Source organism: Prinia subflava, chromosome 20, assembly GCF_021018805.1.
Source record: "Prinia subflava isolate CZ2003 ecotype Zambia chromosome 20, Cam_Psub_1.2, whole genome shotgun sequence".
In the NCBI taxonomy this organism is placed as follows: domain Eukaryota; kingdom Metazoa; phylum Chordata; class Aves; order Passeriformes; family Cisticolidae; genus Prinia; species Prinia subflava.
In genome coordinates, this window is record NC_086266.1 from 8,003,799 (window position 1) to 8,031,755 (window position 27,957).

The 27,957-nt window shown below is 54.9% G+C and overlaps 1 protein-coding gene across 13 annotated transcripts; it reads left to right on the forward strand.

Moving 5' to 3' along the window:
• Nucleotides 1-428: 428 nt before the first annotated feature.
• On the forward strand, nucleotides 429-27,915 carry ZNF185 (zinc finger protein 185 with LIM domain). Of its 13 annotated transcripts, none has more exons than XM_063416692.1 (31): nucleotides 429-578; nucleotides 6,538-6,612; nucleotides 6,899-7,034; nucleotides 7,641-7,700; nucleotides 8,572-8,610; nucleotides 8,815-8,889; nucleotides 9,084-9,152; nucleotides 9,655-9,735; nucleotides 11,024-11,107; nucleotides 11,921-11,959; nucleotides 12,507-12,590; nucleotides 13,072-13,146; nucleotides 13,870-13,950; nucleotides 14,321-14,389; nucleotides 14,868-14,951; nucleotides 15,152-15,196; nucleotides 15,510-15,593; nucleotides 16,730-16,813; nucleotides 17,240-17,323; nucleotides 17,529-17,636; nucleotides 18,363-18,455; nucleotides 18,878-18,958; nucleotides 19,778-19,930; nucleotides 20,449-20,559; nucleotides 20,809-20,904; nucleotides 21,904-21,981; nucleotides 23,276-23,344; nucleotides 24,383-24,463; nucleotides 24,869-24,971; nucleotides 25,522-25,620; nucleotides 26,389-27,915. In XM_063416692.1, exons 2-30 carry the CDS (start codon nucleotides 6,588-6,590, stop codon nucleotides 25,618-25,620), a joined length of 2,370 nt encoding a protein of 789 aa, XP_063272762.1. In that variant the 5' UTR covers nucleotides 429-578; nucleotides 6,538-6,587; the 3' UTR covers nucleotides 26,389-27,915. The 13 variants fall into 13 exon arrangements, with proteins under 13 accessions (XP_063272762.1, XP_063272763.1, XP_063272764.1 ...); XM_063416693.1 differs by having other exon boundaries at nucleotides 20,452-20,559; XM_063416694.1 differs by having other exon boundaries at nucleotides 19,781-19,930.
• Nucleotides 27,916-27,957: the final 42 nt, after the last annotated feature.

Sequence of the window (27,957 nt, forward strand, 5' to 3'; positions counted from 1 at the left end):
ACCGTGCGGTGACCAGAACAATTAGAAAGGGAAATAAAGTGGGGAAGAGCGGAATGCCCAGCAATTTCCCGTGTGATTATCACACCTATGGGCCTCGTTAATGAGTTCCAAGTAGACAATCAGTGTCGAGGGCTAATTACAGCCCCGGTCCCTGATGCTCCCTGGGTACCAGAGCGGCTCCGAGCCCGCGGTACCGAGCAGCGGTGGGGCCCTGCTCCCCTTGCCCAGGGCCCGAGCCCTGGCAGTGCCCGGTCCGAGGAGAAATCCCGTGGGGTGAGAGCTGGGGGGCTGCTCTGGGCCATGCCAGCGGCCCACAGGGCTGGGGACGGTGGCATTCGCCGGGGAATGCCAGGAATGCAGAGGAGAGCCTACAGGGAGGGGAGCCCGTGCGCCGAACGGAGAAACCTGTTTGATTCCCCCGAAGGGCGAAACACACCCAAGTCTCCTCCTCAAAACAAGGCTTGGCTTCCCGGGGCCGGCCCTCTCGGCAGGTCCGGGCTCAGGTGTGCCACAGCCGCGCCGGGGCCGCTCGGAGCCGCCGCTGCCGGGAGAGCTCCGCGCCCGGGGAAGCGCCGCAGGTAGGGCTGGGCAGCGAGCCCGGCACCGCCCGCGGGCCGCTGCACCTGCAGGGAGGGCGAGGGAGAGGAGGACAGAGCTGTCCTGCCGGGGGACACCCCGGGGGCACCGTGGATCCACCTGCTCCCTGGGGAAGTGGAGCTTTCCGGGGGTGTCGTGGGTCAAAGCGTGGATCTGCCCCGGTGCGAGTTCTGCAGGGATGGGTTTCCCACAGGGACGGCGCTGAGGCTGAGGGTTGCTTCTGGGGCTTTGCTGCACCTGTCTGATCTCAAATTCCCTCCCTGCCCACGGCCCCACAGCCTCCCAAATCCCTTTCCCCTCTGGATCTCCCCGAGGTGCGGCAGGGACCTGCCTGGGACAGCTCTGGGTGTGGGCAGGGTCCGGACAACGCCGGGGGAATTCGAGCCCGTGACCCCCGACAGACCCCGGAGAGTTGTGGGGGAGCTCCAGCTCTCTCTGCCTCTCCAGCCCCTCCCTCCCAGGGCTCCTGCGGGACACAGGCAGCGCAGGCGGAGGTTTCTCCCTCTCTCCTGCTCTGCCTTGTTTTGTTTCTCCCTGAATCAGTGTGAAATCAGCACCCCGGGAAGGAGTGGCAGAGCTGGCACGGAGGAGGGAGCACCTCCCTCTGTCCTTGCTTCATCCAGGGAATGTCATCCCCATTTCCCTGTCCCAGCCCCTGCTCCGGGACAGACCCCGCACAGGAGCATGAGCTGGATCCACCCGGGCAGGTTGGGAAGCAGGGATGTCCTTCCTCCTCTGCTGGATCAGGAGGTTTTGTTTAGGATATTTTATTTATTTTACTATAAACTCACCTAATTTAATCCATCCAGCCAAGGACTCAGTACATTTCTTCCCCAAGAAATTACCAGGACTTAAGTGGAAGTCTCAATTTCCACAAGTGGCAGATTTTAGCTTTGTTTTAGAAAAAAGTTGTGTTTTCTTGGCAAAACTTTGTGGTGTCTCTGCGATGTCCTGGGGCTTCAAGGAGCTTTTGTCCTGCTCTGTCTGTGAGTTAGTGACACGAACGCAAAGCTCCACCTTTGACACAAAACCCATTTTTCCTTCCTTTTTCCTTTCATCTTTGGACATCAAGGCTCAAGGTCAGCGGTGCATGGGTGTGGTGAACGTCCTGCACATCCTTCCTTTTAAACCCAGAAATTAGCTGAGCAATTAGAAATTAATTCCGTGTAATTAGAGCAATGAAACTGCACACCCAGGATGGTGAAAACGAACCAAGAACCTCTGGCAGTGGCAGGGGTGAGGTTTTGTGCTGGGGGTGGTCCTGCTGGGAGCTCCCAGGATGATCCTGCTGCTCTCATGGAGTTTATGGCACACTTTCCTGACTTCAGGAGCTCAAGGCTGTGCCAGCTTCAGCAGGATTTGGGTTTTTTTGTGGGATGTGTGGTTGTGAGTGAACGGTAGAAAATTCTAATTGTGCATTTGCAGCTTTTCATGCGTTGTCTGGAACGTGTCTGTGTCTCCTGTTTGTGAGGCCTGGGCAGGGTTCCCCACCCCAGCTGCAGGTTTTCATCCCTTTTCCCCCTATTCAGGGAAAAAGAGACCTCCACTGTCCTCAGGTGGTGGAGAGAAGATCCCAAGGGATTGTGGTGCTGGGATGAGGCACCTCAGAGCTCCTACACAGCCCCCAGGCTCTGCTGCAGCCACGGGCGGGGTCAGGACAGAGCTTCAGGATGGAAATCAGTGGGAATTTCTCCATGGAAGGGATGGTCAGGGCTTGGCAGGGGCTGCCCAGGGAGGTTTGGAGTGCCCATCCCTGGAGGTGGCACTCAGTGCTCTGGGCTGGGGACAAGGTAGGCATCGGGCACAGCTTGGATTTGATGATCCTGGAGCTCTTTTCCAGCCTCAGGAGTTCTGGGAATGTGAGTGCTTCTGGCTCATGGACCAGGCAGGCACGAGCTGTTGTGTTGCACAAGCTCAGAAGGGTGGATTTAAGGTTTGATTGAAGGTTGCCTGGGACTGTTTCAATTACTGAATTCCTGATTGTTCATAGCTTGACTTTAGAAATCTCCTGCTGCTTCTTAAATATCCCCAATGTTTATGGAACAGCATCAGCATTAAGCAGTCACTGCATGGAAAAAGGGAGAAGCAGGAATAAAAAACCGGTACCTCAGAGCAGCTGGGCATTGTCTAAAACCTGGAATCCCAGAAGGGTTTGGGCTGGGAGGGATCTTGAAGCCCACCCAGAGCCACCCCTGCCATGGCAGGGACACCTCCCACTGTCCCAGGCTGCTCCAAGCCCTGTCCAGACTGGCCTTGGGCACTGCCAGGGATCCAGGGACAGCCACAGCTGCTCTGGGCACCCTGTGCCAGGGCCTCAGGCTGGGTCTGGACTTTCAGAGGCTCCCTCAGAACCTGCCCCTCCCAACACGGAGCCCCTGTGTGCAGGAGGTGGGAGGAGATCCCCAGGTGCAGGTTGTGAGTCCCTAGGGTGGAGCCTGAGGTGAAATTCCCCTTGTCCCCTGTGTCCCCAGGAGCAGTCCACCCTTCCCAGGAATGGGATGCGTTTCAAGTCAAAGGTGAACTAAACCCAGTTTTAAGAACGCTGGCTTAAAACTGTCACAGGCACTGGGCTGCCTGGAGCTGGGGTGGATGTGGCAGGGGTTAAGGTGGATCTGGCAGGGCTCCTCCCCGCTCGGTGCTGTCCCTTCTCGGCAGATCAGGTGTCAGTGACATCAGGGCAGAGCAGGGACAAGGTTTGCATTGTGTGCTATGGCTGGTGCAGAGAAATTCGAGTCTGTGCCCTCCTGGGAGGCAGTGCCGGGGTCTGGATCTGCCTGCTGGGGCAGGTCAGCTGTGCCAAAGGAGAAAGGAAAAGCCTTCTCCCCCTGCTCCTCTTCCCGTGTCTTTCCAAAAGCTGGATCTGCTCCGTGTCACCTGCTGAGTGTCACATCAAAGTGCCACCTTCCCCTGGGAGCGGGGACCTGGCCTGGGGATGGGGCTGGGGCTGGGGGACAAAACTCTCAGCAGCTCAAGGAGGCTCAAAGGAAGGAGGTTCAAACCTCTTGCAAGGTTTAAATACATTTTAATTTGAGGCTTGTGAAGGTCAGAACAGGCATCAATTATCCTCAAACCAGGAGATTTTTCCGCATGACTGCCCTGGGTGCTGTTTGCAGCCTTCGGGTCAGCGGCCAAGTGCTCTGTGAGTGCCCAGCTCCTGGGGGAAATGAGGTCTGTGCTGGTAGCCAGGGGCAGGGGCAGCATGGGAGAGATCCTTGGGGAGCTCCAGCGTGGGCTCAGCTGGTGGGAGCAGAGCCTGGAGCTGCTGCTGGATCACCTCGGGTGGGAGCTGGATCACCATGGGACCCAGATCACCGTGAGCAGGACGGGATCACTTCAGAGTTGGATGCATAAGTGACACCACATGGGCTTTGGGCTGGGGGAAATAACCCTGGTGAGGCCACAGGCTGGCATCTGAGGATGCCCTTTGTGTGAGGCACCCGGAGTTTTACTCCTTGTGCAGGAATTCCAGAGCCATCGAGGCTGGAAGGGACCTTCAAGGTCACCCAGTGCCACCAAGGCCTTGCACGGGCAGGGAAGGCATCAGTGGGACCTGGGGGTTCCTGTCCCAAAATCGTTCAGCTAAGACAGGGATCAGCATGGAAAAGGGAGTGTGGAGCTTGGGGCATCCCATCCCAGGGCCAGGAAGCAAAATACGGGCAGCAGGAGTGCTCAGACCTGCACTCTGTGCTGGCCTGGCTGCATGGACAGTTCAGCAGTCTAAAGGCACCCGTGGTGCTCCCAGGAGAGCTGGATTTATGGGATCAAAACAGCTCCACTTCCTCCTCCCAGGGCATTCCTTCAATCCTCAGAGCTGGGTCCAGCTCATTCCCAAAACACACAGAGAGCAAGGTGCTGTTAGGCACAAAGGGGCCATTGCCCCAAGTGTCCCACAAACAGCAGGCTGAAAACTTGTTATTAGCATTTAGAAGTCCCAGTTGAGCCATCAAAAAGGAGGGTGGCTGGCAGGGAAGAGGAGCTCCCCTCAGCTTTGAAAGAGCAGCAAGTGTTTCATCTCCTGCAGGGTAATCACAGCTGTTCCAGTGCTTTCCATGGAAAGCAGGGTCCTTCCCAGTTAAGGACTGGGCTGCTGATTTCAGGCACTTGAGGGATCTATTAGGGAAGGGTTGGTGTGGCTGTGCTTCTGCTCCTGAGGGCACAGGAGGGGTGGCAGGGACAGGTCACCACCCCCAGGGCCACGGCAGCTCTGTGGCCTCGGGCACAGCTGGAGGTGCTCCCTGCTCCATCCCACGGCTGTGATCCGCAGGGCCCAGTCCCTGCTGGGGATGGGAGAGGAGCCTGGTGCTGGAGCTGCTGTGAAACTCCAGGAAAGGGCCAAGGCAGGGCAGGGACCCCGCAGAGTGTGTGGAGGGAGAGCTGGGCTGGGCTCTGCCCCAGAGCCCCTCAACATTGACATCCAAACAAGGTGCCAGCTCCCTTTCCCTTATTAAATAGCCTGGAATTCCCTTATTAAATACCTTGGAATGGCTTTCCTTACGGGATGAGGAGCTTCAGAGTGTCCTCAGTGGGACACTGCAGCCAGGCTTGATCCCAAACCAGGGCATCTCTGGCTCCCAGCAAAGCTGCCCGTGAGCCCCAGGGGTTCCCAGGGGTGGGAACAACCTGTGTGTGTTGTCTTGGTGGTGTCCCATACCTTTGGAAACAGGGATTCCGTGTTACTCAGCATGGGTTTAAGCAGCATTCCCATTTGGAGTGTGCAGTCTCAGGACACAGTTTAATGGGATTTTGCTCCTGTGCAGATAGGACATTTAGCTCTTGTGCTGGGGGCTCGTGTTGGGTGCTTTGTCAGTGGGAATTAACCCTTTTTATGGATCTCCTGCTGCCTGGGACATCCCAGTGCTGTCACAGAAGTTGGTATCCAAAGCTGAGCACCCGTTGCATTTATCCAGCACACAAGATGAGGGATTGATTGTACCAAGGACATGAGCTGGACTGTAAATCACAGGTTATTCCAAATATCAGAAGGAATACTGGAATATCGGCTGGTAGTTGTGTATTTGGATTGCTCAGGGATGGGTGTCATGCTTGGGAATGTTTGCAGAGGGTGAGGAGCCTTGGGGAATTGTTCACTGTCTCCATGGAAGAGGAGGGGATGAGCAGATCCCTGGCTGAGACAAGCCAGGGGAGGAGGCTTTGCCAAGCATGAGAGCAGCACCCAGCGTTCCTGCCGGGCACGTGGCTTCCCGGGAATACTGCAGGGACAGGCCCACCAGCAGGGAACAACAACCCAGTCTGAGATTCTCCCAAGAGGGTTGGGCCTTTTTATTTCTGACTCGCAGAGTTGTTCCAGAATACAGGAGAGAGTTTTGGCAAGGGAAGACTGGGGGTGGTAAAACCTGGAAGGTGTCCCTGCCACAGAAGGGTTTGGAACTGGAGGAGATTTATGGTCCCATCCAACCCAAAACATTCTGGGATTCAGTGTCTGATTTTCTCCTCCAAAAACAAAAACTCGTCCTGCAACTTCCATGAAAAAATTAGGAGTGAAAACAGAACCATTTCTGACAAACACAATCAGGTGCTGAATTAACCTGGGTCTTCCTCATCCCACCTGGCACAAATCCCAAGGACACTGCAGGAACCTCAGAGTTCTGTGGACTCTGGAAGGTCTGGCCCACCTCAGTGGCTCAGGGCACTTTTGCAAGGTCTCCTCCATCACTTTCCTACCAGATCTGGAAAAACACCTCTGGCATGGCTGGATTTGAATTTCCCTGTCCTTGATGCTGCAGGTTCATGGATGGGGAGAAATCCCAGCTCTGGTACCAGGCCAGAGTCTCCCCATCCTCTGGGCACCATGGCTGTGTCAATGTGGCTGTGCCACCACTGCTGTGCCACCGTGGCTGTGCTCTCCTCTCCCCCATGCCTACCAGGTCTTTATACCACAACTGATATTTTGCTTATTATCCCCTTTTCCATTTCTTTCAGGGCCTTGTTGGCTATGAGCAGGGGCAGAAGGGGAAGGTGCTGCTGAGACCATGATGTCCCTGGGTGTCACCAAAGGTAATTCCTCCCTCTCCTGGTTTTCTCTGTTTCCCCTGGCCAGCTGGAGCTGCTGGAATGTCTCTGCTGGGACAGGCCCCCGGGGCAGTGTTTCCTGAGGTGTGGGAACCCTGCACGAGCCCCTGTGATCCTGCGGGATGCTGATCCCGAGGTGCCCACGGCCACATCCCCATCTCCCGCCAGAGCTGGTGAAATCTCACCCAGCACTGGAATGTCTGACAGGGGGAGAGGGCCCCGTGCTGGGCCGGGTCCCTGTGAGTGTCCCCTCCCTGTGGCCGCTCTGCAGGGGCGCCGATCCCGCCCACGGAGGAGGATCGCCGCAGGATCATCCGGCAGATGAAGGTGCGCACCACGCTGCGCGGGGACAGCAGCTGGATCCAGCACCACCATTCCGACTCAGACGAGGAGAAGAGCAGCCCCCGGTGAGGACAGTTCCTTCTCCTTCCCTTTCCATCATCAGAGTTCCACGAGGTGGAAGGGACCTGTCAGGATCACTGATCCAAGCCCCAGCCCTGCACAGACACCCCAGCGATCCCACCCTGTGCCCTGCATTGTCCAAACACTCCTGGGGCTCGGGGCTCTCCAGACACCTCTGGCTGCACAAGATGTGCTGGAACAAGTTTTGGGGTCCCTGTGGTGACATTGCCAAAGGAATTGCTGCTCCTGTTTGTTTCTGATACATGCAGGGTGGGGAGAAGCTCGGACAAATGTCTTCTGCTGGAGCTGGAATTCAGCAGCACAGACAGACTGGAAGTCTCAGGAGAGCTCCAAAGTTTTGTGGAGCCAGATTGTGCTTCAGCATCTCAGAGTGACAAACTCAGGGCAAGCCTGGATGGAGGGAGTTTAGGATGGAAGAGAGATCAAACAGATGGATGTCACACAGTGCCCTGTGCCAGGGAACACCAGCTCCTCTTTTCTTGGGAACAGACCCAATTCCAAATCCCTCTTCTCTTCCTGCTCTCTCCAAACCCATCGTAGCCATGGTCAGCATTTGGCTGACCACATCCTTGTGTTTCCTGTTCCCTCAGGTCTGGACAGGCTGGTGGGGGATCCCCAGACCCCAAACCTGCTGCTCCCCAGCAGGACAGGTAATTCCAGGGGCCCATCCTGCTCCTTCTCTGCCCTGCTGTCTCCTGGGTTGGTGCCAGCTCTCGCTCTGCGCCCTCCTCACCTCTCACTGCCAACACAGGTGTGGGGACAGGCTGCTCACAGAGATGTCTCACCTTGGAGAGAGCATGGAGTGGCTCCTGAGAGGTCCAGAGGGATGGGGGGATGACTTTGGTTCAGAGGAATGGAGCCTTTGAGCCCCTGATCCCACGAGGCTGGGATGGGACAGGAGTTGCTGTCAGTGCTCCAAGCAGGGGCTCCTCGGGGCAGGGGGAGCCCTGGCTGGGGCTGAGTTTGGTTCAGAGCACGAGGGGTCTCCAGGAACTCAGGATCTTGTAAGAACATCCTGAAACACCAAACTCTTGGGAAGGGCCTGGCCCTGTGTGGGAGCTCTGCCCTCTACCGTGAGCACTTCCCTGCTTCCCTTTCCCTGTGCCAGATCTCCCCACTCCTGGTCAGACAGTGCTCTTCAGAGGAGCCACAGTGTGCCTTCCCTGGGAATGCACCCTCGGAGGAGCTGGAGTGGAGCTGTTACTCTCCAGTGATGAAATAATCCATATCTGTATCACGTCTGATTCCCCCTTCCGTGCCTCCAACCTGGGGAGCCAATGGGCTAATGTTAATTGGATCACTCTAAAATTCACCTTCCCAATAAAAATCTTTCATAGAGCTTGTTCTGATGATTATTCATTTTAAAACATCCCTTCATGGTCAATCCAGCTGTGGGATCCCTCCAGGCCTGCTTAGCTGTATTTTTGGTTTGAAATCCACATGGACATTTCCTTCAATCCTGGTGCTGCTGCTGTTTTTTTCCCTGTGTCTTTTACTCCCTGATGTCTGTTCTTTGCACAGGTCCTCTGCCTCCAAGCCCCAGTCTGGATACCTCATCAGGTGGGTATGGAACGGGAGGGGTCTGGGCTGCAGGGGGAGGAGAACTGGATCAGGAGCAAAAAGCAGGAAAAATGTTCCCTCCTGGGTTAGCTGGGAACATCCCAGTGCTCAGGGTCAAGAGCCAGTGCTGGTTTTTCACCAGTGGTTTGAACTTGGCTCCAAACATCTTCCAACCAAAAATTTAAGATGCCCTTCCCTCCCCAGGGGGGTGTTCACCAGGACCATCGATAAGAGCTCGTCCGTGCCGGATCCTTCACCTCCCAGCCAAGCACAGAAAAAGTACGAGTGTATCCCCCCTGTCCCCTGCTAAAAAGGAGGCAAATGCTGCCCTCCAATGGAGCAGCATTCCCTGAAATCAGAGTGGGGATGTTTGGGGTGATGCTGATTTCTCCCTTCCCATGGAGCTCCCCTGGGGAAGGGGGCAGGCAGGGATGGGAAGGTCACATTCCCAGGCGTGGTTTGTGTCCCCTCAGCACTCCCCTGAAGGGGCAGAGCCGCTCCCCCTCTGGATACAAGATGACCACAGAGGACTACAAGAAACTGTGAGTGTGCAAAGGGAGCAGCTCCTCCGGTCTGTGCTCAGAGTGAGCCCCAGGAATGCCCCTGGAGCTTCCAGAGCTTCCACTGGAAGCTGCAGTGGTTCCCAGGGCCACCCCTGTGCGGGGCAGCAGGTGCTGCTTGAACTGACCCCGGCCTTTGTACGGAGGGGATTTTATCACCAGGCAGGGATGGAGGGGGCAGCCTGGGAGCTGGGTTTGGAGCATTCCTGACGCCTGGGGAAAGGGGGATCCTTGTGGCAGAGCAGCACTGTGGGCATTTCCTGCCCAGCTTTTCGTGTCCCAGAGAGTGACTCTGATCCAAAATGGGGCTGGGGCCTCTGGACTAAGGAAAAAGTCCTTCAGGGGCATGTGTACCTCTATGGGAAATACAGGTGTCTTCCAGGGTCTGAACCATTCCCTTGGATTCACTTCTGCTTGGCTCCTGCTGCCTCTGCCCCAGGCACAGCAGCAATTCCCTGACCCTGCCTCTCCCTTCCCGTCCCAGAGCTCCGTACAACGTCCGGCAGAAATCTGTGGATGGGGATGAGGAGGATGCGCCTTTTTCTCCGGATGAGCATAAGAAGAGGTGAGGCCTGGAGGTGCCTCCGTGTTCCTGCAGGGACGGTGACAAGTTCTGTTCCATCCTGGGAGCTCGGTGGACACGGGCATGGAGCAGGGCTGGATGCAATCCAAGGATAAACAGCTCTCCCATCCCCGAGCCGGGCTGTGCCCATGGGCCACCGCGCTCCCAACAAAACGTAATTAAAATCCTGACGTGATCCAGCCTGACAGCGCAGCCCAATTAACCAGGCAGCTGGGAAGGGCTGTGGAATCCGTGGGCTGCGCTGTGTCCATGGGAAACGTGGAGATGCACAAACAGCCAGGAGGGACCGGGATCACTCCAGGACTGGAACCCAAGGCCAGCTCCAGGCAGGGCTGTCCTTCTATTGGGAAGAGGATCAGAGAATCATCCCCAAGTGGTTTGGGTGGAAGAGATCCCGAAGCTGATCCAGTCCCACCCCTGCCATGGGCAGGGACACCCTGCACTGTCCCAGGTTCTCCAAGCCCTGTCCAGCCTGGCCTGGGACACTGCCAGGGATCCAGGGGCACAGGACATGGACAGGAACAGGTCTGGTCTCTCTGGCTGCAGCCTTGTTGCTTTTGGTGGAGTTTCTGAGGACCCTTTTCCTCAGCTGCAAGGCTTGTACAAAGGCAAACTTGGTCAATGTCCCCTGGGGCCCAGCTAAAGAGCTGAAGAGGGACTTTAAGGGCTGGAGGGACAGGACACAGAGAATGGTTTCCCACTGCCAGAGGGCAGGGCTGGATGGGAGATTGGGCAGGAATTGTTCCCTGGCAGGGTGGGCAGGCCCTGGCACAGGGTGCCCAGAGCAGCTGTGGCTGCCCCTGGATCCCTGGCAGTGATCTCTTCTCCCTTGGGACACGTGGTAGTACCGAGGGCAGTGCAGACACTCCATGGAGTGTGTCCCCCACAGATCCCTGTCCCATTTTTCTGTCCATGGAATCCAATATTGCCAGGTCTGCAATGGATTGTCCAGCCCTGGCACAGCTGCCCAGGGCAGTGGTGGACTCCCCATCCCTGGAAGTGTTCAAAAATCCTGTGGCTGTGGCACCTGAGGACATGGGTTAGCAGTGACCATGGTGGTCGTGCTGGTTGCTGGTTGGACTGGATGATTTTAAAGGGCTTTTCCCACCTTAGCCATTCCACAATTCCATGAAATCTGCTCCCCAGAGTGCAGGACTTCTGTCAGGGTTAGCCCCGGCCTCCAGTGGGCTGTTCCTTGCCTGTCCAAGGCTCCAGCCAGGAGTACCAGGAGGAGCAGGACGTGACCCTTTCCCCCCCTCTCTCCCTGCAGGACAGAGGCTGCCAACAGTGTCCTGCGGCACTCGGCCGGCCGGGAGCGCGCCTACGTCCTGTCCGCAGCCAAGAAGAGCAACGGGTCAGTGTCCGGGGGGATGGGCAGGAGCCAGGGAGGGCCTCTGGGGGAGAAGGGAACCTCTCCAACACAGCAGCCAAGGACAGGCCACAAAGATGCTCCAAGGGCTGGAGCTCCTTCCCTACAGGGAAAGGGCGGGGGGTGCTCACCTGGAGAAGGGTCAAATCCAGGGAGAGCTCAGAGCCCCTGCCAGGGCTTGAAGGGGCTCCAGGAGAGCTGGAGAGGGACTGGGGACAAGGGCTGGAGGGACAGGACACAGGGAATGGCTTCCACTGCCAGAGGGCAGGGCTGGATGGGAGATTGGGCAGGAATTGTTCCCTGGCAGGGTGGGCAGGGGCTGGCACAGGGTGCCCAGAGCAGCTGTGGCTGCCCCTGGATCCCTGGCAGTGCCCAAGGCCAGGCTGGACAGGGCTTGGAGCAGCCTGGGACAGCGGAATGTGTCCCTGTCCATGGCAGGGAGTGGGGCTGGAAAATCTTTAAGGTCCTTCCAGCCCAAACCTTTCCATGATTCCATGGTATCTGCAGGTTTCTGCAGAACTGGGAAATCCTCTAAGTATTCCTTATTGAGAGGGATGAAATTTCCAGAAAAGAAAAGCCATGGGAGTCCCATTTTCAGCCTGAGCTGCTCTCTGCAGTTTGGTTGTATTATTTCATTGGGAACTTGCCCTGGTGGGACACCCCTGCTTGGGACCAGCTCTGCCCAGAGGGGTGACAGGACCTTGCACACCTGGGGCAGTGTCCGGGGGGGCTCTGCCCCTGCCCAGGGAGTGCCTTTCCCTGCAATCCTTTAACTGCTCCTAAATCCTTCCTCCACAGCAGCCCAACACAGGAATTCCCACCCCTGTTTGCCAAGAGGTAGGTGCTGGAGCTCAGGGAGCTGCTGGGATTGGGTGCATGTACCAGGCAGGGATAGCAGATCCCGGGAGTTTCACAGCAGAGGAAGGACAGTTCCTTGGAAAAGGATGCTCAGGGTTGGATCCCACTGTTCTTTTGGGAGAAACAGTGTTGGGATCACTGGGAATACAATCCTGATGGTGCTTTGGGTTATGGGCAACCTGAAACTGGGGAGACTCGGTCACAGTCTTGCTGTTTCCTGGGAAGCTGCTCCAGCCAGCCAGGAGAATGCTCCTCAGGCATCTCCCTCCTAGGGCTGCCAGTGGGACAGGGAAATGTGCCCAGGGATCCCTCTGGAATCCAAGAGCTCAGCTGGTGCTGTGTGGAAAAATCCCCCTGACCTGGCTGCATTCTGTCCCTTGGGATGCTCAGCAGGAGCAGGAGGAGCAGGAATAACCTGCTCAGGAAACAAGGAAAACATGGCTGGGGGAAAACAGGGATAAACTCCCTGGAAAGCTACAGGAAAGAGGAAATGATGTGATGTTTGTGTCTTTCTCCCTGTGGAAAGAATTGAGATAGAAGAGGAGGAAGGACAGCAGAGGAGGAGTTCAACTGTGCCGGGTTCATCCAGGTTTACCTCGGACAGCAGCAGGTATTCATTCCTCAGCGTGGGATGTCTGATTCCAGGGCTTTGCCAGCTTGGGGATAACTGCATTTATCAGCTGTCCAAACACAACCAGACGTGGAGGGTTTGCAGAGGACACCTTCCAGGAAACACTGGGGATAGAAACAGCTCTAGTTGGGATAAATGAGAAAAATCAGTTCCTAACCCAAGTATCCCAGCAGAAAGGCAGGTGTGAGTGACAGCAGTGCCACAGAGCACAGGGACACTGCTCAGGAAGCAGCACAGGAGCTGTGGGCACAAAGCAGCATTTGTGCTCCCATGGGAGAAGCTCCTAAAAATCATCTGGGTTAATGTTTTGGTAATTTGTTATTTTGGGGGTTTTATGTTTGGTGGTTTTTTTTTTTTTTTTTTTGTTTTTTTTTTTTTTTTTTTTTTTTTTTTTTTGTTTTTTTTTTTTTTTTTTTTTTTTTTTGTTTTTGTTTTTGTTTTTTTTTGTTTTTTTGGTCAGTGCTAATGGGCTAAGAAAAACCAGCCCTGGGTCTTCCTGGGATGAGCCAAAGCCAGCAGCAGCCTCTCCCTCCAGGTAGGAGTTCCAGCATAGCCTGGACGGATGGGACAGTTTGGGCTGAAGATCAGAGACCTCTGTGGGCACCACTCTGGGACAGGGGAGGAACCAAATCCATCTTTCCATGGGAAACCTTTTCTGGATGTAGACAGCTCTCAATAAAGGTTTTATGGCTGAAATCCATGTTATGGCCTGCCAGGGTCTGACAATATCTTGACAGAAGGGTTCAAAACCCAAAAGGAAAAAACCCAAATGTAGAATTCTGGAATGCTTTGGGGTTGGAAGGACTTTAAGGCCCATCCAGTCCCACCCCCTACGGGCAGGAACACTTTCCACTATCTCAGGCTGCTCCAAGCCAAGCCCCAGCTGAACCCTTTCTTGCCATACAGGTGCAAGGGAATAATTTTCAGTTGTTTTCCAATGTTTTTGACTGAATCCATGCCTGGAGTATAAAAAAGGTGGAATAGTTCTAATTGCAAAGAGCACTTTGGCTGCTGTCCTTGTCCTGGTGCTTTTACTAGTGTGTCACTGCAGAAAGTGGATATTGCTGGCAAAATCAGTGCTTTTAATTTAAAATTTGCTTCTGAAAGGATGACTTTGCCAGTGAATGGATTGAGAAGAGTGATGATTCATTCTATTTTCTTCATTCCCATAAGAAACACTCCAGTGCAGGGTAGATCTGCTGCAGTTGGAGCTGGTTTGCCCAGGAATGACAATTTTGTCCTTTGTCCTCTCTTGCAGCCCCAAACCAGGCAGCAGGAGCCAAACATCCCCATCTCTGAGTGACACTTTGGGGAAAATCTCCATTTCTGCTGAGATCAGGTGGGTCTGGAGGCCGTGCAGCAGCCTCAGGATCCCCTGAGGGCAGGGTGGGGAATTCGGCTCTGCCTGGGGGGATTCCCTGGAGACACAAAATCCTCCAGGACACCACACAGGGCATCCCAGGGAAGGGGCACAAGCATCAGGAGGAAACACTCCCAGATGGAAGCTGAGGGCCTCCCACGGTTTGAACATTGCCCAGCTCTGTGCTGGGAAGCTGAATCCAAACCTGCAGCCCTTTCCATCGGCTCAGCTGATCATTTTCCCTTTGATTTTCCCCCCTTCCTGCCCTCTTTGTAGCTCCAACACCTTTCTCTGCAGTGCCTGTGCCTCTTCATCTCCCTCCCTCACACTCCTGCTGTTTTCCCTGCAGGAATGGTGAGGACAGACAGGCCCTGAATGGGAAGTTCTCCTTGGACAAGGTGTCCCAGCGTGGGGATGGGTAAGGAATGGGCAGGGGCTGCTCTGTGCTGCTGGACCAAGGCCTGACCCTGGATTTGCTCACAGCAGTTCCTGGTGTCCCCAGCCCTGGGCTGGGCTGCACTCCAAGAGCAGCATCTGCTGGCAAAGCTGCAGCCTGGCAGAGATCTCCTCTCCTCCCTCACTCCTCTGGGATTCTCCTCCCTGCCTCGCTCCCTGAACACCCGACTCCCTGCATTTCTCTTCCTTTGCCTCCCACTGCCCTGTCCCACCTCCAAGGGCTGTGCAGGTCCCTGGTGGCTCCTGCTGGTGCTGGTCCATGGTTCCATGATCCATGACCTGCAGTCAGCCCCACTGGGCTCGGGAATGCGGCCCTGCCCATCCCGATGGAGAGATTTCACCCCATTTTGTTGCCCAACGAAATATCAACAGATTTTTCTAGGATGATACATTACAAATGCTGACAAGTCAAATTTTCACTGGAATTTTCCTTTTTCTAGTGACAAAGCTCTGAAGGAAAAGCCTGAGAGGTTCCCATGGGATGAAGGGGTGCCCAGAGCCACCGAGGCTTCCACGAATGGAAGGTGGAGTTACTGTGGGATTCCTGACCTGGGCTCTGCACAATCCATAAAATGATGTTCTGGGGCTGGCTGGAATCTTGGGATGGATATTTACTGATGGAAGAACTGATTCCATTTGAGCTTTGTAGAACTGCTCTCTCCTCTATGAAATGCATGGAAAAGTCACTGTAGAACATTCCTCAAGTTGTGTCTCTCCTTTCCAGGTTTCCTGAGCCCACAGAAGCAAATAATGGGTTTTACACATCAGAGTAAGTGGAAAATTCCCTTTTCACCTTCATTTGGGGGGAGACTGGGACTGCCCTGGGGATGAGTTCTGGGAGCAGCCCTTGCAGAGGCAGGTGGGCCTGACCCAGCAGCTCAAAAGACCTGAGCTCTTCCAGCTGCTTTCCTCACACGAGGATGAGTGGGTTGGATTTGGGGCTCAGCCCTTCAGGAAATTCCCAGAGCTAAGCAGGAGGGAGGCTAAGATGCTCCATTGGAGCCAGGAAAACCCCGTAGTAGATATTTTTGCTTCTTGGTGTTCTCCTCTTGCTGAGCTTCTTGTTCTTCCTTCTCTTCCAGGTCCATCTCTGGCTCCTGGGACAGAGCTGGGGATGCTCCGGAGAAGCTGCTCCGTCCGTCCGAGCCCTCCCAGGGTGACACCAGGTGTGGCCCTGCACAGGCCCTGGGGGTGGCAGCCTCTGCTTCCAGAGGGAGCTGGGCTGGGAATAAGCAACTTGTCCAGAATAGAGCTGGGATTAGAATCCAAACTGGGCAACAGGGCAGCTGGAAAAGGAAAACCCCGCGTGGGTGACAGTGGGAAGAGCATCTTTCTGTTCACTGTTGTACAGCTTCTTCCCAGAGCAGCAGCCTGGGAATTCAGGAGGAATTTCTTCCTGGAAAGTGTGGTCGGGTATTGGCAGGGGCTGCCCAGGGAGGTTTGGAGTGCACATCCCTGGAGGTTTCCAAGGAATGCCTGGAGGTGGCACTCAATGCTCTGGGCTGGGGACAGGGTGGGGATTTGGCACAGCTGGGACTCGATCCCGGAGGGGTTTTTCAGGTGCTGGGATTCTGGGAGCAGATCCAGCAGATTTAGCACTGCTTTAGTGCCTCCATCCCCACGATTTGAGAGCCTCTGCTCCCCTGACATTGCCAGGGGTGCAGAGTCAGGGAGAAATTCCTGCTGTTGGCAGCCCTGATCTCGCTGGAGCTGCTTCCCTCTCTTGTCCATTATTTTGGGATTCATTTCCATGTATTGGCCCAACAAAGGCCTTGAGGTGAGCAGATTTCAGGGCCAGGTTGGCCAGGGCTTGGAGAACCCAGGGATAGTGGAAGGTGCCCCTGCCCACAGCAGGGGGTGGAAATGGATGAGCTTTTAAGGTCCCTTCCCACTCAAACCTTTCCATGATTCCTGGATTCTATGAAATGAATTCAGCCCGGTGAGGTGAGGTGAGGAGGATCCCACGGCCTGGTGCTGCTGCTGGTGATGTAGGAATGTCTTCCCCAAAGTTACTCATATTGTGCTTTGTCCAGGTGCTCCATCCTGGGACAGGACAGGAAATTCCTGTACAGAGATGTGTGGGAACTGAATCCCAGTAACGGCCTCAGTTCTACCACCAGCCTCTCCTCCTCTTGGTTAGGATGGAAAATGGGTTTTTCTGAGGGAAAATCAGTTCTCTGAGACAACTCTTTCCCATTTCCTGGGCTGATACAAAATGCAGTGTTGCTGTTCCATTCAAATCCCCTGGAGACTTTTGGAAGCTCTGAATTCCCCCCCCGTTTTTTTTTCTTTTTTTTGCCAGGTCACTCTTGCAGTCTGATGTCCCTTTTTGTCCCACTGAGAAAACCCCTGTGCACATCGAGGACACAGAATATTCCTTTAAAAGGTAAGAGCAGGGTGAATTTAGTGGGTGTAGGAATAATCCTGAGGATTAAGGGAAACCTGAATGGGCAGGCACAGAAACAGGCTCCTTCTCCCACTTTTTTCCCAAGCACAGAGACAACTGAGGTTTAAATAAACGAAGAGCTGTGTGTTGTATCCCCCTCCATCTCCTTTGAGACCAGCCAAGCAATCCAGATTTTTCCTCCTCTTGTGTTCTCAGTGGGATTCAATTGCTCCCTTTTAATTCCCTGGTATTCCAGGGATGCTGCAGCAGCAGCATGGAGCTGGAAGCAGCTGGAACACAGGGACATGGACTGTCCTGGAGAAAAGCCCCAGTGCAGGCTGGCACAAGCCTGGCCTGGTGAGCAGAGCAGTGCCAGGATCCAGGTGCCAGTTTGAGGGATGTGATGGGTGTTGCTCTGGTTTCCAGGTCTGTCTTGGGCTATGAGGAGAGGAGCAGCTCCACGAATCCTGAGGGCCCATCCCACCATCAGCGCTACTGGGATGAGACAAGGTGAGCACTGGGAGCACTGGGGTGTCTGGGGCAGGTGACCTGGGGTGTTTGGGGGTTGGTGACCTGGGGTGTCTGGGGCTAGTGGTCTGGGGTGTTTGGAATGGCTCAGGCCAAACTGGCTCCTGCTGCCAGCCTGCTCCTCTCCAGGGAATGGGTGTCTGCCCATCCCAGCAAGGATTTTCCCAGTCCTGGATCTCTGGTTTAGGTTTCTGGACTCAGCCAGCCTCACTGAGAGGGGCCAAGGAGCTCCTGGCGATGACGCCCTTCCAGAGCCCCCCAGGCTGAAGGATCCCACTGAGCCCAGCAGGGCCGGGTAAGGACAGGGATATTCTCCCTGCCTGCTCCTGTGGGATGAGGGGCCATTCCTTGGGCATCCTCCCCCCTGCTGATAAATATCTTCCCAGGTTCTCCTTTCAATAGAATCATGGAGTTGTGAAGGTTGCGAAAGACCTCTCGGATTAACTCCCAGCATCAGCCAGCACCATCACCATGTTCAGCACTAACCCACGTCCTCAAGTGCCACATTCACACATTTCCTGAGCATTTCCAGGGCTTGAAAACACTTTCCATGAAGAATTTTTTCCCAATATCCAACCTAAACCTCCTCTAGTGCAACTTGGAGCCTTTTTGTGCCTGATTCTGGTGCTGCTTTTACTGCACGAACCTTTTACCATGGTTTTATAGGAAAACCTGGGAAAAAAAGATCCTCCTTATCTGGAGCCATCAAACCCTGTCCAGCTGGGCTGCCAGGAGTTGCTTCCTAGTCTTTAATTTTGGGAGCAGAGGGTCTCTAGGGAGAGACAATAAGCAATAAAATTTGGTATTAGGCGCCATGGTGATGCTGGGTCTGGTTTTGAACTTCCCCAGTCAGGGTGGGTGTCCACATGGAAGGACTTTATGGACTGATTTCCTTTCTTTTGTCCATATTTTCTGCCTAAATTGGAGGAGTTGAGGCTCTTGGTTAAACTGGGCTCCCTCCCAGGTGTGTCAGTGAGAACACCTTGGAATCAGAGGGTGACCAGAGTGTTCCTCTCCCCAGGTCTGAGCTGCACTCCCAGGACACTGCTAGGAGCAAGGACAGGGACATGGGAATCTCATCCTGTGTGCAGAGTGAGGAGACCACTGCAAGAAGGCAAGAGAAATAATGGGACTGCTTTTCCTGGTGGGAGGACATGGGGAATTTGCTGCAGGGGGCTCTGGAGGAGGCACTAAAGGTGTTGTGGTTGGGGTCCTTCCTCTCAGCCCTGTTTCTTAAGAGGTCTGGATTTTCCATCTGGTTTTTTACACATCACTTTGGGTTATTTGAGGACTTGGGTAATGCTGAGTTGTTGCATTTGATGATCTTAGAGGGATTTTCCAACCTAAACAATTCCATGATTCCATGATTCTATCTGGCACATTTCCATGCAGGGATATTGCACTTTTTTTTTGTTTTGTTTTTTGGTTTTTTTTTTCCCTTGGGGCAGGAGATTCTCCAGGGGCTGCATCTCCATCCCACAGGAATTCTGTGCTCAGGGTGCTTCCACAGACCATAAAGGTCTCATGTCTTGGCAGGTCCAGCTCTGTTCCTGGAGGCAGCAGCATCCCAGCTCCAGAGATTCCACATGCAAATGAGTCTGAGCCACGCCGGGACAGGTACAGAGCCAGGGCACCAGGACATCCCTCACACACCTCCAGTTCTTCTTCCTGGCCTGTCCCAAGGCATCCAAATGCTCATTCCTGGCTTAGGGAATTCAGGAACCAAACCAGGCTCTGCCACTGCCACCTTTCACCCTGGAAAGAGCACAGCACTGCAGGGACAGGGATCTCCCACAGGAATTGTTGCAGCTCAGCATCAGAAGGACCTGGAGCTGCTGGAAGAGTTTAGAGGAGGCCACAGAGATGCTCCAAGGCTTGGAGCCCCTCTGGAGCCAGGCTGGGAGAGCTGGGAGTGAGAAGGGAAGGTTCCAGGGAGAGCTCAGAGCTCCTGCCAGGGCCTAAAGGGGCTCCAGGAGAGCTGGAGAGGGACTGGGGACAAGGGCTGGAGGGACAGGACACAGGGAATGGCTCCCACTGCCAGAGGGCAGGGATGGATGGGATCTTGGGAAGGAATTCCTGGCTGTGAGGGCAGGCAGGCCCTGGCAGAGGGTGCCCAGAGCAGCTGTGGCTGCCCCTGGATCCCTGGCAGTGCCCCAGGCCAGGTTAGACATTGGGGCTTGGAGCAGCCTGGAACAATGGGAGGTGTTCCTGCCATGGCAGGGGTGGAATTGGGATGAACTTGGAGGTCCCTCCCAACCCAGCCCATTCTGGAATTCCATGATCCTGTGATTCTATTAACACCACGATGTCCCAGTTCTCCCTGTTCCCTGTAGGAAATGGCAGGATCCACCCTCAGTCAACCCTGAACACTCATGTGAGCTACCCAGAGCAAGGACACCCCTTGGCTTTATGGTCAAACTGGTTTTAATTCACCAGCAGGTCTGACTTCAGCTCCCAGGAGAGTGTTCCCAGAGCCCACGAGCCCCAGCCCCCCGCGCCCCTGTTCCAGGACCGCCAGTCCTTCGGAGGCTCCGTGCCCAGCCACAGGATTCCAGCCTACGTGGACAGCCAGGTGTTCAGCACCAGGAGGTGAGGGTTTGGGGATGGAGTTTGGGGGTGAAGGGTTTAGGATGTAGAGACAGGGAGAGCTGCTGGCATGGGACACCTTCCACTATCCCAGGCTGCTCCAAGCCCCATCCAGCCTGGCCTGGACACTTCCAAAAATGGGGCAGCCACAGCTTCTCCAGGCATTCCATGTAGGAATGCTTTGGCTTTGCTCAGGTGTTAGCTTTGGAGCCTGCTCTCCCTGTGGAGCACAGAACCGGCACAGGGGAAACGGGCAGAGCATGGGGGAGTGCATGATGGAATCATGGAATCATGCAGTCCTCATGGCTGGAAAAGGCCTCTGTGATCATCTGCTGTCAATCCAGTGCTGTCACACGGTCACCACCCAGCCACAGCCTCGAGTGCCACATCCACACCTTTTCTGGACAATTCCAGGGACGGGGATTCCACCGCTGTGCCAGAAGCCCAGCAGTGCCTGTGAGCCCAGTGTGGTACTCCTGACATTCCTGCTGCCGTGTGCTCAGGGCTTTGTGTCTCCTCAGCAGGCCCAGCCCGGATCCCAAAGGGAGCGTTTATTCCGGGAGCAGCAGCCCCAGGAGCAGCTGGTATGACAGTGCCAGGGGCCACAGGGACTTCAGTCCTCCTGCAGGACGGTGAGTGCAGGGCTGGGATCCCAGCTTCCCAAACCAAGGAACTTCCCACTGCCACACTTACTCAGCATCCAGGTGTCCTGATCCATTTGCACATTCCCTGGATGTGAGCAGGAGTTGGGTGTGCCATGGCTGTGGAGTGGGAGGGGTCAGTGCCCAGCAGGGAGATCCCAGCCGAGATTCCCACCTCCTGTGAGGATCCCTCAGGTGCCCAAACTCAGAGCTTGAGACTGTTCCACTTCCTCTCCCCAGCCACGACTCCCTTCCCAGAGATCCCACCATGTCCATGTCCCAGAGAAGCCACAGGGTGCCGTTCTACATGGACAGCTTAAACTGTAACAGCACCAGGTAAACAGGGAGTCACCAGGGCTCTGAGGGAAATTTCCCAGAAATTTATGGAATAGGAGCCAGCAGGCAAAGCCAAGAGCTGAGAGAGGGAGGATTGGTTTCCAGGGAGTGGTTGCATGATCCAGAGGCACTTAAACCATTCCTAGCTAAAGCTGCATAGCAGAGGGTATGGGATACATTCAGAAAAATCCCTGGAGATTTTTCACTGTGTGGGAGGTCAAAAGAGAGGGACAGGAGAATGGGAGCTGGTTCCTGGCCAGGAACTGGCCTTTGCTACAGGAAGACAGAGATCACAGCAGAGAGAGAGGGTTACTGTCCCTAGAATGTCAATGGTTAAATGACAGAACAGCCCCCAGGACAAAGCTGTTGGAAGGGACAGGAGGTATCCAGTACAGAATCCTGGGCCCCCTGCAGTCCCTCCTGGCAGTCAAGCCCATCCGTGTGCTGTCTGATGCTCCATGCAGCCACCAGTGCAAGGCTGAGGGCTGGATCTGTAACAAGGAGTACTTGTGGGGGTGAAGGAGAGGCACAAGATCCCTGGATTAACTCCAGAAAAGGTCAGCGTCATTCCAGGTCTCCTTCCTGAGCGGATGGACAGAGCTGTTTTCCATAGTTTTGTTGCATTTGTCCTTCAAATTATTGAGTTGGGGACAGTTCCGCTGGCTTTGGGAATGTTCCCATCTCCTGCAATTCTTCCTCTGCCCTTTCTCCCCGTGGCTGCCCACAATCAGGCCCCCACTCACTCAGCCCATCCTCACTGGAAGATCTCATTGGATCTCCTGTCTCATGTCCCTACAAGTGATACTTCCCCAGATCCCTTCTCCAGGGAAGCAGTCCTGTCCTGTGGCAGATGTAGGAGGAGAAAGGGATTGGTTTGGTCCATGATAAGGTCTGGCAAAGGGCTGTGCTGTCCATCTGCCCTCCCAGCAGTGGCAGCCGTTCTCCTGGCTGCCACTTTGGATCCTGCCATGGCTCACAGACTTTTCCCTCTCTCCCCAGGCTCCTCTCCAGTTCCAGTGAGAGGCTCTGCAGCTCCCACCACAGCTCTGGGTACCAGCCTGACTCCAGCACTGCCGGGTAAACAACCAAGGGGGGCACAGTCCCTTCACTGCAGGATGGGGCCATCCTGCCCGGTGAGGAATTCCAGCTTTGGCACCTGGCTGGTGTCACCCACTGTGGCCAGCAGGGCCAGGGCAGTGATTGTTCCCCCTGTGCTGGGCACTGGTGAGGTCCCACATGGAATCCAGGGGTCAGTTCTGGGCCCCTCAGGACAAGGCAGACCCTGAGGGGTTGGAGCAGGGCAGGGAAGGGAGCTGGGGAAGAATCTGGAACCCCAGGAGAGGCTGAGGGGCCTGGGAAAGGGGCTCAGCCTGGAGAAAAGGAGGCTCAGGGGGACCCTGTGGCTCTGCACAGCTCCTGACAGGAGGGGACAGCCAGGGGGGCCGGGCTCTGCTCCAGGGACAGGGACAGGAGGAGAGGGAACAGCCCCAGGCTGGGCCAGGAGGGGTTGAGGTTGGTGGTGGAAGTGTTTAGAAAATGTGTGGATGTGACACTTGGGAACATAGTTTGTTGGTGACCATGGTGGTGGCACTAATTGATGGTTGGATTTGATGATGTTAAAGGTCTTTTTCAACATCAATGATTCAGTGATTCCATGACATAGAGAGAGCCCGTCCTCAGTTTAACGAAAAAAAAAAAAAAAAAGAAGTTTCTTTCCTTAGCTATGACACGGCTTAGTGTAAGAAGGGAGGATTAATCCCAGCTTTTAGGCAGCAGTGGAAATGCACCACGGAAAAAGGCTGATTAATTCCTGTCAGAGCTGCAGGCTGAGGGTGGGGAGCACAGGGCTCCCCTCAGCCTGCATGGAGCTGCACCAGGGTGGGGCATGGAATTCTGGAGCTGGGACAGAAAAAGGCAGGAATATGCAAGGGAGGTAAAAACATCCCCAACCAAGCAGCAGCAGTTTACACACTGGCTAAAAACACTGGAGATATTCCAGAGGCAGGGTAGCCCCTGGAAGCAGCGCTGTGCCACAGGGCTCGGTGATAATGGGGGAGCTCTCTCCATGCCCATTGTGTGCCTAATCCTGACGGGAGCTGGGAAAGACTTATTCCTCAAACCCGTAACTGGATGAAAGGGTTACATTATCCATCCCATTCTTTCCAATTAACTCGATTTGTTTTGGTGGGGTAATTAGAGGAGTTGTTATTTAGCAACAATGCTCGATATGCAGGATTTATTCCAGAACAACAGCATCTCCCTCCGAGCCTCTCCCGCACGCGTTCCGTGTCCAGGGGCACACGCGGTCCCTGCCCGGCTCTCCCGAGCCCCAGCCGCTCTTTTCTCATGCAAATGCTTCCCGTTTTCCCAGGAGAGGGATCCTCTTTGTCAAGGAATATGTGAACACGGGCGGCTTTGCGGCCTCGCCACGCTACGGCAGGTACGGAGTGTTGGGGACACCCTGTGTCGCTGCCAGGTGTCACAGCCGTGTGTCACAGCCGTGTGACAGAGCCCTGCACTGGGCTGTGCCACCTCACGCATCCCAGCGGGATGGAGCGGCCGGGGCTGCTCAGCCCCGGGGTTACTGGGGAGGCTGGGGGCTCTGAGGGGCCCTGCCCTCTCCTCCTGCTGCGGTGGGGACAGCAGGACCTGTCCTGGCTCCCAGGGGACAGAGAGGCTCCTCCTGCAGTGGCCTGCTCTCTGAGGTGGATGAAAACACCACACTGCAAGTCTGGCACTGGGAGGCTTCACTGTGCTCCTGTATACAAATCATCGGGATGCGTGAGGAGAATGTGGAGGGTGGGGGCTCTCACTGGAAAAACTTCATTATATGAGTTTTAAAAAGTTAAATTGCTCAATTTTCAAGCTTAAATATTCAGTCCTTTGTGTCCTGCTCAAGTGAGGCTGCTCCAGACTGGCCCCAGCGTGACAAGAGCAGAACTTGGCCCCATGCACACCCTCCTCCCAGTGATGTGGCACCAGTTCACACCAGTTTGGTGCTCCCTGCAGGCATTATCCTCCCTCAGCGCTGTGCTGGCATCCCTGGGGGGGCTGATTACACTCTGCAAATCTCCAGCCTGTCCCAGAGCCCAGCAAAGCTGCTGTCAGCAGCCAAAGATAAGCCAAATATCCAGGAAACTCAGGCAGAGAGGGAACACTCAGCTGGATGAGGGATGAAACCAAGGATGTGCTCCGTGCCTTTTCCTGCATAGTAGTGCAGGATTTGGAGTTTTAGCAGTGAAAAGCTGCTGTTTGTAGGGGCTAGATGTGAACATGAAGTGAGGCCAGGGGAGTTTTGCCTGGAGAGTCCTCTTTAGGGGTACTTAAAGGTGTCCTGGGAAGGCATTTTGGGGACCTTTTCCCTGAGGAAGAGGTAGCCTAGAACAGATATTCCAAATCACTGTATTATGACTCCATCTGAGATTCTCTTCCCACGTATCACTGCCAAGTGCTTATATTGCCCTCCTTCCTTCTGCAGTGGCAGCCTTGTGGATTTGAGTGACCTGGAGAGAAGCAGCCACCGCCACCACAGCTACCTGTCCAGTGCTCCCCTGCACAGGTAGGGCAGGGCAGGGCTGCCTTGGAGGGGTTCATCAAATTCTTAATCAGAAATTATTTTAAGGGTTTGCTTGTTGAGGACACTGCAGTGTGTTTGGTGGAACAGCAGCACAATAAATGGAAACACAGTACCCATGGCAGGGGGTGGGACTGGATGAGCTTTAAGGTCCCTTCCAACCCCAACCATCCCATGGTTTCACAATCATAGGATTCTGAGATCTGTCCTGCCCCACTGCTGTGGCCTCTGTGCCCCTGGGACAGCACAGGGCCCTGTTCTGTCACTCACACAGTCACACGTGTGGGAGCAGGCTGCTCATGGACAGCAGTGCTGATGGCTGGGATAAACCCCTGGCACCTGGAATGAACCAGAGCATCAGCAAGGAATCCCCTGCCCTGTTCTCCCCAGGTCCAGTGAGCCCCTGTGCACTTACTGCAACCGGGAGATCCGAGACTGCCCCAAGATCATCATCGAGCACCTGAACATCCACTGTCACGAGTACTGCTTCAGGGTAAGCCCCAGTGCCTGTGTTGCTGAGAATGGCAGCGCTGGGAGCAGGGATCTAACTGCAAATTCCATCCCTGGGCTTTCAGAGGGATATACATGGGGTGTGCCAAATCCTTCCCTCACATTGGGACAAAAACAATAAGGCAGTCACAGGTGTCCCCAGAAGGTTTTCAGGTCCTTGAAATGTTAGAACAAGGAGAATTCTTTATTATTGGCAGCATCCTCAGAACACCTTCATGTCCTTGCACCACTGTCCTTGGGGCAGACTTGCTGCTTTGTGGTCTTTGTGCTCTAGTGGAGGTGGCTGACTCCTCAAACCCTGCAGGGCTTCCAAGAAGAGTGTGTGGGGATGTGGGGAGGGTGGGAGGAGGAGGGATGGGGAGTGTGGGAGGAAGAGGCCTGCAGGGACATTTGGCTGCTACAGGAAAGTGCAGCCTCAAAGGTTGCATCCTCACCCCTTAACAAAAGGATGCAGAGACCTCTGCCCCCTCCCTTCTGCTGTTCCTGCATGGCATTTTGGTCATTGTCCAACCTCCTTGTTTTCCCTTTGGCAGTGTGGAATTTGCCACAAAGCAATGGGAGAGCTCCTGGATAAGATATTCATCCACCGGGACATTGTCCACTGTGACAAGTGCTACGAGAAGCTCTTCTAGGTGTGTTTCCAGGGCCCCTTTCCGAAGCCATTCCCTGGGGGGTGGCTGGGTGATGGCTCAGGGTGCACTGGTGAAGGGCATTTAACCCTCACGTTTCCAGGGGGACCAGGCAGGGATCTTCCTGGGCGGTTCCTTGGGAAGCAGTGACCTTGTTGCAGCATTAGCTGGAAACCCCATTGTGCTGTCCCGGGGGTGTTGGTTTGAGCCAGGATCTCAGTGACAAACAGGCTGTGGTGGCTGCCCGGGGGTGACAGGCAGAGGCTGGCTTGAGTGATGACAGAAATGTCCCTCAGAGGTGCAGAGTCCTCGCGGGAGGCAGTGAAAGGTTCCTCGCTGTGTCCTGGGCTGACCCCGTGCAGGGACTGCGGACGGTTCAGAGCTCTGACATTCCCTGACAGGGACACAGCTCCTCCTTTACCTGAAGATCCTTTGAGGTGAAAACCTTTGGGAAGAGTAGAGTTGTACATTCCAATAGATCGCCAGGAGCGGGTTGGACACGGTTTGGTTTTGTCTGATTATCTGGAAGGAGCAGGAGGTGCCATGGCAGCGACCAGAGCTGCTGTGCTGGGGCTGGGAGACCTCGTGTGCTCCCGCTGGCTCCCGGCACGCAGGAGGAGCGGGGAACGGGGCTGCTGCCTCGCTGCTCCCCGTGCCTGGTAATGGGATGTGACTGCTGAGGTGCCCATCCCCGCACGCTCCTGCACCGACCTCCAGCGCCGCATTCCCGCTGGGATCAGCCGTGCTCAGCCGCTCTTTGTGTGCTCGCAGGGCCCTGCGGAGCTGGGAGTGCAGCCCGTGCCCGGCGGCACGCCTGGGAACAGCGCGGCTCCTCTGGCTGAGATTGCAGAATTCCTGCTCCTGCTTTCCTCGAGTTCTTCTCCCTCTCGCTGCCCCGTAGCCGTGGATGAGTTCAGCACCTGCTGGTTGATGCTGTGACCTGCACCAGACAAGTGTGATGGGAACGAGATAAGGCAGCCTCCTCGGCGAAGATAAAACATTTTCCAGAGGTGCTGAGCCCTCAGCCTGCCTTTAGCTGCATTCCGAGTGCTCCCGGAGCTGGGAGTCAGGCACAGCTCCTCTCGTTCATCCCAGCTAATTGCCACGAACCTCTCCTAATGATATTTGCATTTCTTTCCCTTGTGCAGCCAGGCTCTGTGAGCTGGCACACAGGCACTGCGAGCCTTGAACACTAAATTTGGATCCTTGGGAGGGTTTGAATTTAGTCCTTAGCGAAAGCCTATTTCTGCTTCTTTCACCCCCAAATTCAGCCTGGAAATAGCTTCTGCCTGATTTCCATTTGCTTTCCCCAGGATTCCGGGAGCACTTGCAAACTCTATTCTAATTGTGTCAGCTTTAATTCCCCTTCCTCCCTCTTCCCTGAGGATGCTGCAGCAGCACTTGTGGCTGCTGCCTGTTTGGGGAGATAACAGTGTCCTTCCCTGGTGTTTAACTCGGGCTCTGAGGGCAGGTGTCTTGTGCCAGAGCAGGGGCATCTCAATTCCCTCTCCTGACAAAGAGCTCTGCTCAGCTGAAATCCCAATTTCCCCCCTCACCAGGGCTTTGCCCAGACCTCTCAATGTTCTAGGTTATTCACAGCCCAAATGCTCACCAACAACATTGAACTTCTAGCAGATGCTGCACTCAGTAAAATCAGAATTGTGTCATTTTAGCCCTTAACCCAGAGCTGAGAGGTTGGGAATGCTGAGTACTGAAACCTGAAAGTCAAGTGTCCTAAAAGTGCCCAGACTTACTGTTTCCTCATGAGAAGCATTAGGTATCATAGAATCCTAGAATGATTTGGGTTGGAAGGAGTTAATCTATTTTAAAATTCATGGGCAGGGACACCTTCCACTGTCCCAGGTTGCTCCCAGCTCCGTCCAGCCTGGCCTTGGACACTTCCAGGGATCCAGAGGCAGCCACAGCTGCTCTGGGCAACCAGGGCTTCCCTATTCCCACAGCCAAGAATTGATGAAAACCAAGCCTCTCCTAAAATCCTGTGATTGCTTGGGGAAAAAGGAACCCCTGATCCCCCATGTGATGTTTTTGCTTGTGTTTGAGAGCAGCTGAGGGAGCTGGGGAAGGGGCTCGGCCTGAAGAACAGGAGGCTCAGGAGGGACCTTCTGGCTCCACACAACTCTCTGACAGAAGGGGTTTTTCCCCCCTTGAAGACATGTATCACCCAAAAGGAACCTGCAGCTATTATAAAAATGTTATGCTTTATAATTTCTATTGGCCTGAGCTTTGAAGAATTGCTGACCTATCCCCCAAGAATAAAAAACAAATGAATTATTCAAAGAGGTGAATCTTCCTGGTATTTGTGAAGGGTCACCTGCATGA